The sequence below is a fragment of the Myodes glareolus genome, chromosome 7 (genome assembly GCF_982192425.1).
Source record: "Myodes glareolus chromosome 7, mMyoGla1.1, whole genome shotgun sequence".
In the NCBI taxonomy this organism is placed as follows: Eukaryota; Metazoa; Chordata; class Mammalia; order Rodentia; family Cricetidae; genus Myodes; species Myodes glareolus.
This window is the reverse complement of record NC_142032.1, coordinates 94,362,865-94,376,778: the sequence shown is the minus strand read 5'-3', so window position 1 is coordinate 94,376,778 and position 13,914 is coordinate 94,362,865. Positions and strand designations below refer to the sequence as shown.

The 13,914-nt window shown below is 44.7% G+C and overlaps 1 protein-coding gene and 1 long non-coding RNA gene across 8 annotated transcripts in view; one reads left to right on the top strand and one right to left on the bottom strand.

The window, feature by feature from the left end:
* LOC146893415 (uncharacterized) overlaps positions 1-13,914 on the top strand; it is a 37,492-nt gene that overhangs the window by 14,278 nt on the left and 9,300 nt on the right. The gene's annotated exons all lie outside the window — the stretch shown is intronic.
* The window catches only part of Sbf2 (SET binding factor 2), a 382,011-nt gene continuing 373,764 nt past the window's right edge, over positions 5,668-13,914 (bottom strand). For all 6 annotated transcript variants that reach the window (XM_085692888.2, XM_085692889.2, XM_085692890.2 and 3 more), the window contains 6 exons: positions 13,264-13,497; positions 12,215-12,319; positions 10,817-11,010; positions 10,200-10,287; positions 7,864-7,995; positions 5,668-7,174 (listed from right to left, as the gene is read on the bottom strand). In XM_085692888.2, the coding sequence (XP_085549014.2) occupies positions 7,076-7,174; positions 7,864-7,995; positions 10,200-10,287; positions 10,817-11,010; positions 12,215-12,319; positions 13,264-13,497 (852 nt within the window). In that variant the 3' untranslated portion in view covers positions 5,668-7,075. The remainder of the gene's footprint in view (positions 7,175-7,863; positions 7,996-10,199; positions 10,288-10,816; positions 11,011-12,214; positions 12,320-13,263; positions 13,498-13,914) is intronic.

Here is a 13,914-nt window from a genome sequence, read left to right as displayed (position 1 = left end):
GGGAACACTTCTGCATTGTTGGTAGGAATGCAGGCTGGTACAACCTCTTTGGATGAGAGTGTGGCAATTTCTCAGAAAATTGGGAAACAACCTTCCTGAGTAAAGCCAGGTAGGAAATCCGGAAGACATAAATACAGAGAATAGGTGGAGTCAAGCAGATGCCAGCCAGCCACTGAGGGAACAAGACATGTAGAAAATGAGGTAATGCCACTGTTATGTGGCAACACATAGACTAACAGAAATGCCTTAATTTAAGATGTAAGAGTTAGCTAGGAATATGCCTGAGCCATTGGCCAAACAGTGTTGTAATGAATATAGTTTCTGTGTGGGTAGCCAGGAAATGAAAGTGCAGTCTCCCTTTTACAAATGGCATTCAAATGTTTGGCAAGAATTTCCACATAAAGCCTGACAAAGCTTTAAAAATAAGGATTTTCAGACAGACAAGAACAGAGTTACACAGCTTCTTGGTAATCATCTTTTCTACAGTAGGCTTTGTTTGCTAGAGGCAAGCAGAGGTGTGGTTCCTTTAAGAGAGGCTTCCTGCCTCAGCATTAGCAGTAAAATGCGCATGGTGGCTCTTTTAAGAGGCCCTGCCACCAAACACTTAAGTGGTGTTTATGAGCAGCTGGCAGCAGGCTTCTTGGTGGTGGCATGGACCTAGAAATGTCACAGAGTGGTGTGGGAGAATTGTCTGTATTCTGTCAATCATATTTTAAATAAATGCTGATTGACCAGGCAGAAAGTATAGGCGGGGAAAACCAGACAGGAAGTAGAGGTGGAGCAAAGAGAACGGGAGTATTCTGGGAGATAGGAAGCTCCCTCCGCCATTCCTGCCCAGACCACCGAGAAGCGAGATGTAACTTGCCCAGCTGTGAAAGGTACTGAGCTGTGTGGCTAGCATAGATAAGAACAATGGGTTAATATAAGCTACAAGAGCTAATAAGAAGACTGAGCTAATGGGCCAATCAGTTTATAACTTAATGTAGACTCTGTGATTTTCTTTGAGACATGCCGGCTGTGGGGTACAGGGCAAGACAGAAACCCCAACGAGCAGTCCTTCATGTTACAACAGAGTTGTGACAATAAACATGGCTTCTGCCAATACTCCTGCCTTGAAGCTAGACTCTCAGGAAGTCAAGGAATGGATGGAGCCAGCCATCAAAGCCTCGGTTTTAATCCTAGCCATATTGCTTAACAAATTAGACTCATGTGGTCAGAAAAAGAGTGATATACAGTAAAGAGAGATTCATATGAAAAAAACCTCTAAATGGTGTATAGTGTGTTTAAAAATATAGGTAGGCTTGGGAGAGAAAAGAAAAAGGATAGAGAAAATCCTTTAAAAAAAAAAGAGTACTTGGATGTGGTGGTGCACGCCTTTAATCCTAGCACTTGGAAAGCAGAGGCAGGCAGATCTCTGTGAGTTCGAGGCCAGCCTGGTCTTCAGAGTGAGTTCCAGGACAACCAAAGATACATAGAGAAACCCTGTCTCCAAAATCCAAAAGTTAAAAAAGAAAAAAACAATTTTTTTTAAAAAATGGCTATGTAAAGATGGAAAATACAAAGAGAATCTGGAGACTATATGTTACTGTTTTCTTGAATTGTTTGACTACTGAGGAAAGAGCGACAAAAGACATTTGATTATGAATGCTGCTGGATTAATCCAACCTACATATTTTGAAAATGCCTTGACTTCAAAATTAAGTCAAAAGATATGTTACTTTGGAAAAGAGGTTTTGCTTTTGTTTCCACAGGAAATGAGAGGCTGTAGATTCATTCAGGGTTAAGAAAAATAAGGTTTGATCAAGGAAGACAACCTGAAGAATCTCCAATGGGAATGTATGGTCCAGATGATCCAACATTTCAGAATACCTCTGTTGTAGTTTCTTTTTGAGTTCTCAATATTGCTGGCTGAGATGATCCAGGCTCACAGAATATTCCAGTCAGGACTTGACCATAATCCTAAATTTTCTTTAGGTACCCATAAGAAGATCAGCACCCCAAATCAGCAGGAAGTAGGCTAGAAAACTAAGCCCACATTCCCCATAAAAGGATTATGGATGTTTGTCTTTGTTTAGAGTGTTGGTTACAAGTTGCTATGGATAATGGTCAGGAAAAAAGTGAAACAAAGGAGATTAGATTTAGAGTTCTTGTTTTGAAAAGAAAAAAGGGTGAAGTGCTGTGGGATAATGCTCTTGTACTCTGTAAAGATTTTTTTCACTCATACTGGTTTAATAAAATGCTGATTGGCCAGGAGCCATTCAGGAAGTATAGGCAGGGTCACCAGACTAGGAGAATTCCAGGAAGAGGAAAGGCTCAGTCTGTAGTCACCACTTAGACACAGAGGAAACAAGATGAGAATGCTGCACTGAGAAAAGTTACCAAGCCATGTGGCTAAACATAGACAAGTATGTTTAAGTTGTAAGAGTTAGTTAATAATAAGACTGAGCTAAAAGGCCAAACAATTTATAATTAATGTAAGCCTCTGTGTGTTTCTTTGGGACTGAACAGCTGCGGAACCAGGTGGTTCAGAAACTTCTGTCTACATCATCTGGAATGGGTTCCCATATCTCTGATTCTTTCACATATCAATGATATCATGGTAATGACCTGAATTACATTCCCAGAACCTACATGGTGGAAGGTGAGACCCAGCTCCTATAGGTTTTCCCTCTGACCTCAAAACACACACTGCCTCATGAAAATCTTCTTACCCCCTCAAAATAAATAAATAAATAAATAAATAAATAAATAAATAAATGTGAACAAAAATTTAAGGGAAAAACCTTACCTGTGGGCAGAGCTGTGAGCAGTGCTTGGCTGTCTGTTTTGTGTATAAGAAACAGTGGTTCAAAGCAGTGCACTTATATCTATACGCATTCTTGGAAAAGGGCCAAAAGCTTGGACATTTGGTCAGATGCTTGAGTGAAGGGTTGGGAATGTGAGGTGAGCTGGGATGGGGCAGAAGCAAGTGGCTGAACACCGACGCGGGAGCAGGCATGGTGTGTGGTGTTTGGACCACTTGTTGATGGCCACGGCAAGCGCCCAGTACAGAACGGGCATTGAATGAGCAAGTGGGGATGGTTTGTTGCTGTCTGCACAAGACTCCTACACACCAGTGGAAACTGATGTGCCCTCCCTGAATGTCCAGTATGGGAGCAAGTTAGACACCCCTGTGGGCTAAGGCAAGTGTCAAGGTCGGTCTCATTGAGCATGCAGCAGTACCTCTTCTTGTCTACTGGTCTTTAGACACTAGCAGCTCAGAGGGTGATGGCAACTGTAACTGACTAGCGGCACCGTCAGGGTTCCTACAATGTCTCCTGATCTAGTGCTACACCGGTGGAATCTGTGTTTCTGGACTGGGCATTCAGTCGCCTCTGGAACTTGGTCATGAGGTGGCTGACCAACTTGGATTCTGCAGTCAGGGAAAGCAACAAGCAATCCATGCTCAGAAGAGGCCAATATCCCTGGAAGATGAACCAAAGGTCGTATCTGCATTATGGCTTTTTGGCTCTTTCTGCATGTCCTCTCATTGGTGCCTGCTTCTCCAAGCACTGAGACAGCACGCCTGTTACTTCTGGGGTGCTCTTTGGACCAACAGTGAGGTGTCACCTTGAAGTGAGCTAGAAATGGCAGTTTAAGCCCCACCCCAACCTATTTAGTCACAATCTTTATTTTATTTGCTTTGGTGCTGGGGATGGGAACCGGGGTAAGGTGCATGTTAAGCACATGCTCTGCTACCAAGCTGTACCCCTGATCTCTGGAATCTTCATTTTAATAAGATGATTCGTGTATTTTCTTCTCAGTTGTTCTTTTAAACTTCAGTTTGGAATGTAAGTCCTTGCCAAGGTAAAGTCTGCATTTGGAATCAAAGTGACAGCTAGAACCCAGGGCCTCATGCACTCTACTAGTGAGCAAACCCTTTGGTCTCCTGAGTCCTCTGTGTCATAGGTCAGAGTCCAGCAGAATTCAAGGTCACACAGTGAATTAAAGCGTCTTGCTCCCAGCCCTCCCTGATGTGTGCTCTGCAGGGAGCAGGCTGCTGGCTCTACTGCATCATCTACTACAGGACCAGTGTGAGCAGGGCTTTGCACAAGTACACGGGCCACTTCACGGGACTGTGCAGACAGATGGTTCATGGCTGCTAAAACTCTTGGACTATCCTGGGTGATGGGAGGGTCTTGTCTATAATGAACACCTTTCAACCACAGCTGCATTCATGCTAAAGACGATGCAGGGCAGAGCCCCCAGTAGCTTCAGGATTGGGGCTTCTCCCCAGAAAGGAGTGACAGGAAGAGAGGAGGGGACTCTGGAGTTAACGTCTTCAACAATCACATTAGTGGAGGTCAGGGTGACCGACCACCAGGCTGCTGAGCCATGGCGCTCCTATCTTATGCCCTGTGTGGGTTCCATTTAATGGCTCGAGTTTATGTGTCTTGTAATACCCTGGCAAATGTCTCTTTTAGTGCTGGAGAGGGCTCGATAACATCCAGATGTACAGCTGGATGGTCCTGTGGACTGAGTCTCACACCCCTGCCGTCTGTGCTCTCTCTTGGGGATTTATATCAAAACTGAACTGAATTGTTGGAGCCACTTGGTGTAGGACTGAGTGGAGAAATGGCATGTATTTGGCATATCAGAACTAGTATCGAAAAAAAAAGCACTAATCCACAGATGTACTGCGTGTGTAACATATACCCTGGCTTTTGAAGACTTAGTGTGAACAAAATATAAAACATTTCACGATAAGTTTCTTTTGTATTGATGACTCTCTGAAATTGCATGTTGGATAACGGGTTATGCAGAGAATACCATTAACAACAGGGCAAGGTGCGATGGCATACACCCATAATCCCACTGGGCATTGCCTGCCTATCAGCCCAGGCTCTTTGACAAAGTTTTCATCCTATGATGATATTATTCAATAACTTTTAAACCATGGCAAAATAACTAAAATGTCAGTTTCCACAGAGGGAGCCAGGGTTAGGGACAGAAGCTCTGGTTCTGGAGTGGGAGTGGTGGGTAGGGACTTGGTTTGTCTGTCTTTCCCCTTTATCTTTGACTGCAGTTATGGAGGGTGTCTCAATACTGACTCTGGGCATAGAACTTGCTCAGTCCCTGGTTCCAGGTTCCCTCCTGAATTCCAGTGTCACAGTAGGGCATTGTGGCAGGAGACCCCTTGGCTGGGTCATATGTATCTGGAGGCTCAGGAGGGACCAACACTGCTCTACCCAGGCTCCTGAAGCTCCTGGAGCACCCCGACTTGCTGAGGCTAAAATAAGGACTGACATTCTTTTCAGCACTGTAAGGCGAACTCCAGAGACTTAACCAGAGTGTCATTCAGAACTGAAACCAATAACTCAACCCAGAAAAGTCTGTGGTGCACCAGAACTTCCATTTCTACTGCCTGCAATCTTTATAATCTGCCATCCACCACAGGTAGTAAATTCTGGCCTGAGAGGGGCAGGAGCGTGGCCACTAGCACAGCTCACTGGGGAAGCAGAGAGGGCGACCTCAGGCCTTCCGTTAACTCTGCAGAACTGTGTCAGGACCCAGACGCTTGTGCCTGCAGTCCAGCATTTCTGATGCTTCCAAGGCCCAAATGCATTGTTGCTCCTGAGGAGTGGACAGTGAAGAACGAGCTTGACTTCATAGTACACAAGAGCCACATTTTCTTAAGAAATAAATTTAATTCCCGGTGGTTAGTGAACTTCAGGCCTGTAATGCCTTCATGAAAGTTAAGAGAATCCAGTTACAAAAGCAGTAGTGCGCACAGTCTCAAAGAGCTGAAAGTACAATGGGCTCCATAGTTTACAAAGTACAAAAAATTATTTCATATACAAAGAAAAATACAAATAATGTGCAAAAACCGTTTCCACAGGTGGCAAATTTATAAAATGAATATGATAAAAATTCCTTCATTTTTATTTTCCAATTTCTTATATATTAATACAGTTCTATTTTCTAGCGTGTTGATAATTTTTAACTTGAAAATCTGATTTATTTTTAATCTACAAAGTAGTTTTTATTCTTTAAAAAGGGAACAATCTTTTATTTCTAAAATCTTATCAATCAGTTTAGCTATTTTTCTATTAAATTATAAGCAGGCTATCTTAAAAATCAGTATATAGAAATCATATATACATATTTTGAAATATTAGTTTGGTATTTAACATATTAACATTTCAAAACAAACACATCAATCAAGCCATCAGAGACCCAGCGGCTGCAGCGGCTGCTCAGGCTCACAGAGGTGAAATGCATCCTTGAGTTTTAGGCTAAAGGACAAGGTTATTGTAAGTTCTTACTTCTCAGGAGCAGTGCTAGCTGGTTATGGAGCTTTGTCCCACGTGCGTGCTGGTGAGCAGCTGGCCTCAGTCTCCAACTTGCTCCTTGATTAGGAGTTCAGCGCCCGTGTTCTGTGGGTCGTCCATGCTGCTGCTTGTCACTTCACAGAAAGCTGTCAAGGAACAGGAGAGGACACAGGACACAGGCACAGGGTCCTCGGAGACCAGCGGTTTTGATGCAGTGTTTTCTGTACTGGCCCAGGCCGAGTGTTGCTCTTCCCATCAGAATCCTGTGCACCCCTTCTTTGCCTGTCACTAAGTGGTGATGTCCCCTGCAGTGAAGCTCCACAGCAGGGCAGGGACCATCAAAGCACCTTTTGGCAGCACCAGGGGGGTGAGTATTTCAAAGGTTAGGCATAAAAGTAGGTGTGTCAGATGGAAAACATGCAGGACATTCTATGACCTTTGGAGGGTTTGGATTTTTGTTGTCGAAAGTTCTTGAAGGAAATTATGACCTTGGAGAACAAAAAGGACCTTTAGGAGGACTCAGGCAGGAGCTTCCTTGCCTAGGAGATGACGGCAGCAGGTTTCTGAGCTTCCTCTGATCCCCAGCCACTTAAATCCTGCTGGAATGATGCTGTGAGGGCCCGGGCGCCTACCAGACCTGTGTGACAAGGCAATTGCTTCAAGAAGGGACAGGGTGAGCAGAGCCTCAGTCCTGGGATGACCATCGTCTGCTCCTGTCTGGCAGATGAGCTCCTCTACCTTTTGTGCTTGGCCAGTCATGGGCATCAGGCATCAGAGATGCAGCTCTGGATCCTGTCCATCCATTGCTGGGCACTCTGTCCATCCTGAGCACAGAAGTTATACACACGCTTGCTGGTCTTGAGCTATAGAACCGAATGACAGAGGAACAGATAAAGCAGGCTTTTAATGGCTTTGGGTGAGTGGCAAACTCGTCCCATCTTGTTAAGACATAACTGCTCGTTCTAACGTCATCTGTCACCTTGAGGTGGATTGGGGAGGATTCTAAGGGCCATGCAGCAACAGAAGATATTTAGTCCCTGACTAAACTAATCCTCTGGATGAAGCCAGTGCCATCAAGTGGGAGGTCATGTTTTCCATCCCTGTACAGGCTAAGATGTTGCTCCCTGGCTCTGGGCTTCTGTTATGGCCCCAACCAAAGGAAGGAACGGCACAGTTCCCCTCAAGCTTTCTCACCATTCTGCTTTGGTGCTGTGTATGTGAGAGGCCAGAGGCGCCAGCTGGTCCTGAGGCCCTCCCCACCCCCTTCCTCAAAGGCAACTCCAGGAAAATGTCAGCTTTCCTTGTGTTCCACTCCACCTAACCTTCCTGTCCTCGCTCCAGAGTGACTAAGGCAGTGACAGTGCTGTAGTGAGGCTGAGGGGGGGACAGAGGCTCCGGGCAGTGGGCAGTGGGAAAAGGAAAGGCATGGGGTTGGTCTGCCACTCATCCAGAGCCATAAAATGCCCATCTCTAGTGACGACCAACTCCTCTGGGACCTGTGATGATGGGAGGTGACGAGAGATCTGCTGCAGAACAGGAAAAGTGAACTTACATCAAAGAAAGCCTTGTCACTTGTATACTTTGGGGCTCCCATGCTGGGGCCGGCAGGGATAACCATTTCTACTTCAGCCAGATCAATGTGGCCTTTACAGCTTGTGTCTTCCCCCGAATCATAATATCGCAGCTAGGATAAAAAAGAGACAGATGGGAAACAGAAAGAGGAAATGATTTTCCAAACCATATTTATTCTCTTTTCTACACCTTGCTTTTGGTGCGAACTCTGCATGGAATAATACCCTAGCGTTAACAACGCTGGCTGCCTCTTGCTTATACCTTTAATCCCAGCACTTGGGAGGCAGAGAGAGGCAGTTCTCCGTGAGTCTGAGGCCAGCCTGGTCTACAAAGCGAGTTCCAAGACAGCCAGAGCTACACAGAGAAACCCTCTTGATAAAACAAAAAGAATAACAAAACAAAAAACAAAAAATCCCTAGACACTGATAAACAGCCCACCTGGAAACGAGCCAAGGATCACAATGGCAGGTAACAGGGAAACACTGCCTAGCTACACATGTCCACAGTCTCCCCAGCCTTGCCTGATGAATGAAATGACTGAGTCCCACTCTCAGTCTGAGAAGTACTACAGTGGCCGGTAATGTCCAGCAAGACAGAGAGACTCCCATATGCTGTTACTGGGAACAGAACTTGTTAGAAACAATTTAGTGATGTTGGTGGAAATGAATGTTTGTATCTGCGGAACCATCTCTCCCACCTCTACTTTCCCGCAGGAACAGGAAATGCTGTGCCCTCCACTGGCGCTGCATCTGTCAGCTCCGCACTGAACACTGGCTCACTAAGTGGCAGCACAGCCATGAGATGGATAGAGGACAAGAAGGGCTTTGAAATGAGCAGCAAGCTGGCAGGCAACAGACACGCAGTGTAAAATGGTGCTGAAGGAAATCACAGACAGCTCCTAGCTTCTGGCTCTGGGGATGTCAGAGCTTTATGAGATGTTTAAATTTGGCACAATTACTGTGTATTACTTTGGAATACGAAGAAATGAAGTATTTTAAAAGCTAAAGAGCTTGCTAATGAAAGCCTTCTTGGCCTAGTCTGGCTTCCAGTGTGCACAGCAGGACTGTGATCGGCATTTCCATTAGTGTTGCTCTTGACCCACGCCTACTCCCAGGCATGGTATGAGCAGGACTAAATGGAAAAATTATATATCTTCCATGCTAAAGAAATCCAGACGATTGGTAAGAATATGAGTATAATTTGATATAATTTTAAAACAGAGCAAAATCATAATTTTTCTATGTTCTATTTAGTGGTTTAATGGAACTTGTCCTCACAGTGAAGGCTCTACAATGTCAGGGACACTACTATTTTAAAGTACAGCTCTAAAAAGGGCTTCTATTTGTATGCTTGAAAATCTCAATATTCTTAAGGGTCAACAAACAAAAACACCAACAAAGCCCTTGAGCCAGGGAAAAAGTTGGCCCCAGATTAGTCTTGCTCTGGAAGGGGCCTCTTGCTGTCTTCCTACTGGAGCGCTGATAAGGCACAGACTAGAGCAGAGGTCAGCCTTAGTTGTGACCTCTTTGAGGGTTACATATCAGATATTTAAATTATGATCCGTAACAGTAGCAAAATTAAGGTATGAAGTCACAATGAAATAATTTTATGGTTGGGCGTCATCACAACATGAGGAACTGTATTAAAGGTTGCAGCATTGGGAAGTCTGAGAACCACTGTTTTAGGTCCTTCCTGATGTTCTCTGCAAGTCAACCTGAAATAGAGGCTTCACTTCTCTTGCAAATGAAGGGTGCTTTGGGGCAGAAGGTTTGGGTAAGAGTACCTTGAGAATACAGGAGGAAAGAGATGGAAGTTTAACCTGTAGCAGCTAAGACAATAGTAAAGCATGCCAAAGAGTTTTTAATGAAGGCCTCATCTAGCCTGCTATGAATCCCAGGACTGGGTAGGCACTGGGTGATGAAGAAAAGCAGTTCCCAGTACAGTGAGGTGGGCTGCAATAAATGTCAGATACATTCATTATAACTGGATGTTTTCTGCAGCAAAAATGAACAGCTGTACCCTGGGAGAGAGGGGGCACACAGCTCATATGTGCACGGAACAGGCTAAAGCTCCCAGATGCTTCCAGACCTGGGTGTTAAAGAGGAGATGATTATGTGTTAAGAGTTCTAGTGCTCTGAGTATGCAGGGCTCTGGGTAGAGGCTGCTATAAAATTTACTTCCAACAATTACTGCCAGGGCTCAGGGACATTTTGGGCCTTGGAAGAGCCACCATCTACAAAGGTGAACATGCTGTGTGTGAGAAACACATGAGTAGGGCTTGAGATGAGCCTAGACAGTAGTTTCTTTGGGTCTTACCTGATGTTTTGTTACATCTAAAACAAACCAACGGGGTTTCCAACCCTTCAGCAATGCTCCTCTTTTGTACAGTGTTCCTTCAAAGGATCTAGAAGAAAGGGCGACAAGACAGTTTATTCTGACTTCATTACAAACTACTTTTGTTTATCAGGTTTCTGTCTCCCGAATGAGAGCTCTCCCTGGAGTTTTATCCCTAGCCCTTTGGGGAAAGACTGACTCCTTCTGCTGGGACCAGCACACTCCCCTGGTTAGGAATTCATGGTTTCCATGCTTTCTGCTATGCTAGAAATGCTGTAACACCAAGGGAAAACCGAGCTGGAAAGAGAAGTCTGACAATGCTGTGAGAGACACTACTAGCACGTCCTGAGCATCCCTAGTTTACATGAGTAAATTCCTTTTCTTTGAGCCAGAGTAAGCGGGATTTCTGATGGTGCCACTGAAAAAGTACTGCCTGACATACATTCTCTCAAAGATTGATCCCCACCCCCAGAACATCTAAACAAGGCATTTAAGAAAAACCAAAAACCAAAAACCCACAGAAGGAAAGCAAATCCAAGTCTGACAAGGCTGTTTGCACAGGGCTGGCTTAGGCTAACAGTCAGGACCCAGCATGTCACCTGTGCTCATCGTTCTTGGACGTGTACTGGCTGTAAAGCGTAGCTGCCCTGTGCTCTACACCATTGGATGGGGCGATGGTGGCATTTTGATCCTCGCCAGTGCTGCGGTCCAGTGGGTGTAGCACAGGCCTCTTCTGATAGGAAGGCACGTTGGTAGACACAAGTCCTGGGGACCCCAGTGAGTGTCTTTGGGACTGAAAAAGACAGAACATGAGCTAGGAAAGTTTCCTCAAGGCTTAGAGATTGGCCTGATAATTTCATTTATACAAATGTATCTCAGGGTAAAAACTGACTAGTGAGCTAACACATGTTGAACATTCATCTGTTTCTGTTTTTTAATAAGAAGTAGAAATAACCTAATACCCATTATTTGGGGACTGGTAAAAACAAAAACAAACAAACAAACAAAACAACTGTTATTCCTTTACAATGGAGTTCTAGACAGCAACCAAAATGATGCAAACGAATGGCATGTATGTCAACAAGAAAGCAGGTTCTAAAATATCACATCTAGTAAATCCTGTATGTCTAGGTTATACATTGTGGGTCATTGTCATCTCTTGGTAATGTTCTGTGTGTTGTTATTTTAAAAATATACATCCTACTTTCATAATTTAAAAAATCTAGAAACAACTTTAATTTTCTGGGGTAAAAGGCCACAGGTGGATGAAGATGTTTTATGTCCAAGTGACAATAGTTCCTGAAGAGTCATGTGAAGGTAAGGTGGAGTTCAGAGGCTCTTTTATCAAGGGCCTTCTTCTCAGGCCACTTCCCTGTCTCTTCTCCCTGAAATGCTCTTCAGAACACCATGTGTCCTCGCTTCCCTGTGCTGGCTGGGAGTCAGTCTGCTGTGGATTTGAGTGGTTGCCCTGCCAGTTAGTAGCTGTGAGACTTCTCCGTATTCCTTCTTGTGCATGAGGTACTAAACTTGCTCACTGGACTGCATAGGGCTTAGTCCCTTAGACATATCATGTGCTTGATAAATGTTTCTAATCTCAGAAATAGTAAATGGGGTATGAGATACAGGAAGCAAACAGAAAAGGAAGTTTGGGCAATAGAAAGTAGCATATGTTGTCCGTCATCTTACAGTATTTCTCTTTGCTTGTTTCTCTGGAGCAAACATGGGCCTGGCATTCCCTGTCCCTTGTGGTAGGTCAGAAGAGACCACAATGGCACTGAGATAGAGAGAACCCAGTAATTTCCTCTGGATTCAGTGCCTGAAACATGTGCATTATGTCAATGTGGGGAGTGAGACATTCAGGAAACATTTGGTCATCTGGACCGTTCTGCCCTGAACCTCTAGGGCATGACCCCTCTCTACCACTTTCTCTGGGTTATGAGCTGTGGGCTCCATCTGACCTAGCACCCTACAAAGCTTAGGGGGCTTTGCCAACTCACATGATCTGTTCTTGGCTCTTCCTTAAGGTCCATGGTTACTTTTTCCCATAGCTGGTGCCATTTCTCAGGAGTTTGGTTCAATTTATGCTCCAATTTTTCAATTTCCTGTAAAGAAATGAAAAGGCCAGTTTTGACAGGCAAATATTTTATGGAAGGCCAGGATGTGCCTGGAGACGCAGGTTTCCTCTGTGCTGGGCCCAGATGAACAGCATGGCTGGAGGATAGCTGGATTTGATGATTTATAAGGACTCAGAAGGTTTTTTTTTAACAGATTGATTTAAATAATAAGACACGGTGTGTGTCTCAAACAAGACACGGTGTGTGTCTCAAACACCTTCTTCACTCTTGGACAACCTGTCGGAAATCTGATGACCAAAAGCCACAGGCCAACCGTGGGCCTATGTCCCAACCCTAATGGCTGCGGCAGTTAAGTCTTTCTTGACAGAGGAGCCCTCGACTTTGGTGACTCAAACCAGATGTGCAAAGAACGACCCAAGAGATGTTCATGAAAATGACTTCCCTCTGACAGGGGCTCGGACAGCCACCACTGCAGCATACCGTTTCTGGCTTGAAAACAGAGAGGACTCTTCATGAACTGTCTGACCCACATCAGAACACAGCACTGTCCTGGGTGTCCACTGCCAGGATGGCTTCACTCCAGAACATGCCTTGCAGAAGGTGTCCTGTCAGACCACCAGCTACCCATACTTCTAACAAAGGGAAGTAAAGCACCCGCGAAAGCCACTGCCAGACCTAATTCCAACAGCCTAGGCAGCTAACGTTGCTGAGAAGCAGTTGGAAGGAAAATGGCTGTTTTCTCAGCTGTTTCCTTTTGCACTTAAATGTCACTTTTGTGGGTAACTTTGCCAATAGTTAAGTGTGGTGTCTACTGCTGCACAGAATCAAGGCTGGATTCTTCAGATTCAGAGTGTTAACTATGACACAGCCCAGAGTAAGGGAGCCATTACAGACATTAAGTATGCAAGCCAGTCTAAGCTGTCCTCCTGGGGCCAAGTGCCTGTAGATGTGACTACACATTTCTGACTTACACTGAAAAGTCTGGTGAGGGCATCTGGCTGGCTGCAGCTGATGTCATCATAGCATGGCCACACTGTTCTCCTTTGATTCTGGGGCCCAGGTCCTCCAGCTATATCCAACTCCTCAGGAGGAAAATGCTTGGGGGTCAGCATCATCCAGTCATATGAAGGACCTGCAGACAGAGTCTCCTCTGTGTAGTAATCCCACTTCTTGAGGCTGGAAACATTTACATTAGGCTTCAGGGCCTGTTTAAAGAGAATTCTGAAATGTAACTTTATCTTGACCCTGAAGTACTTGATGCATATACTAGGCCAGCCCCTTACATTTGCAGGATGTAGGGCAAGTATATAAATTCACCTAAATACTTAAAACTTATACATCAAGAGAGCATTAAATAAAACATATTTATCCTCCTTCCCCAACAAATGTAACCTCCTAATGATTTGGAAGGTCAGGTTCAAATAAAGGGTTCTTGGGTTCTTTATAATTCTATATTAGGAAGTAGTAGCACAGGGAAAGATATATTCCCAGTTCACAGGCCTTGGTTTAACCTCCTTCTCCTCCCACCTTGACCTTGCATGAACATTTGTATATATCCTAGGCCACTAAGCCACACTCTGCTCCGTCCTTGTGAGGCAGCTACTTGGTTTCTCTGGGTCTTG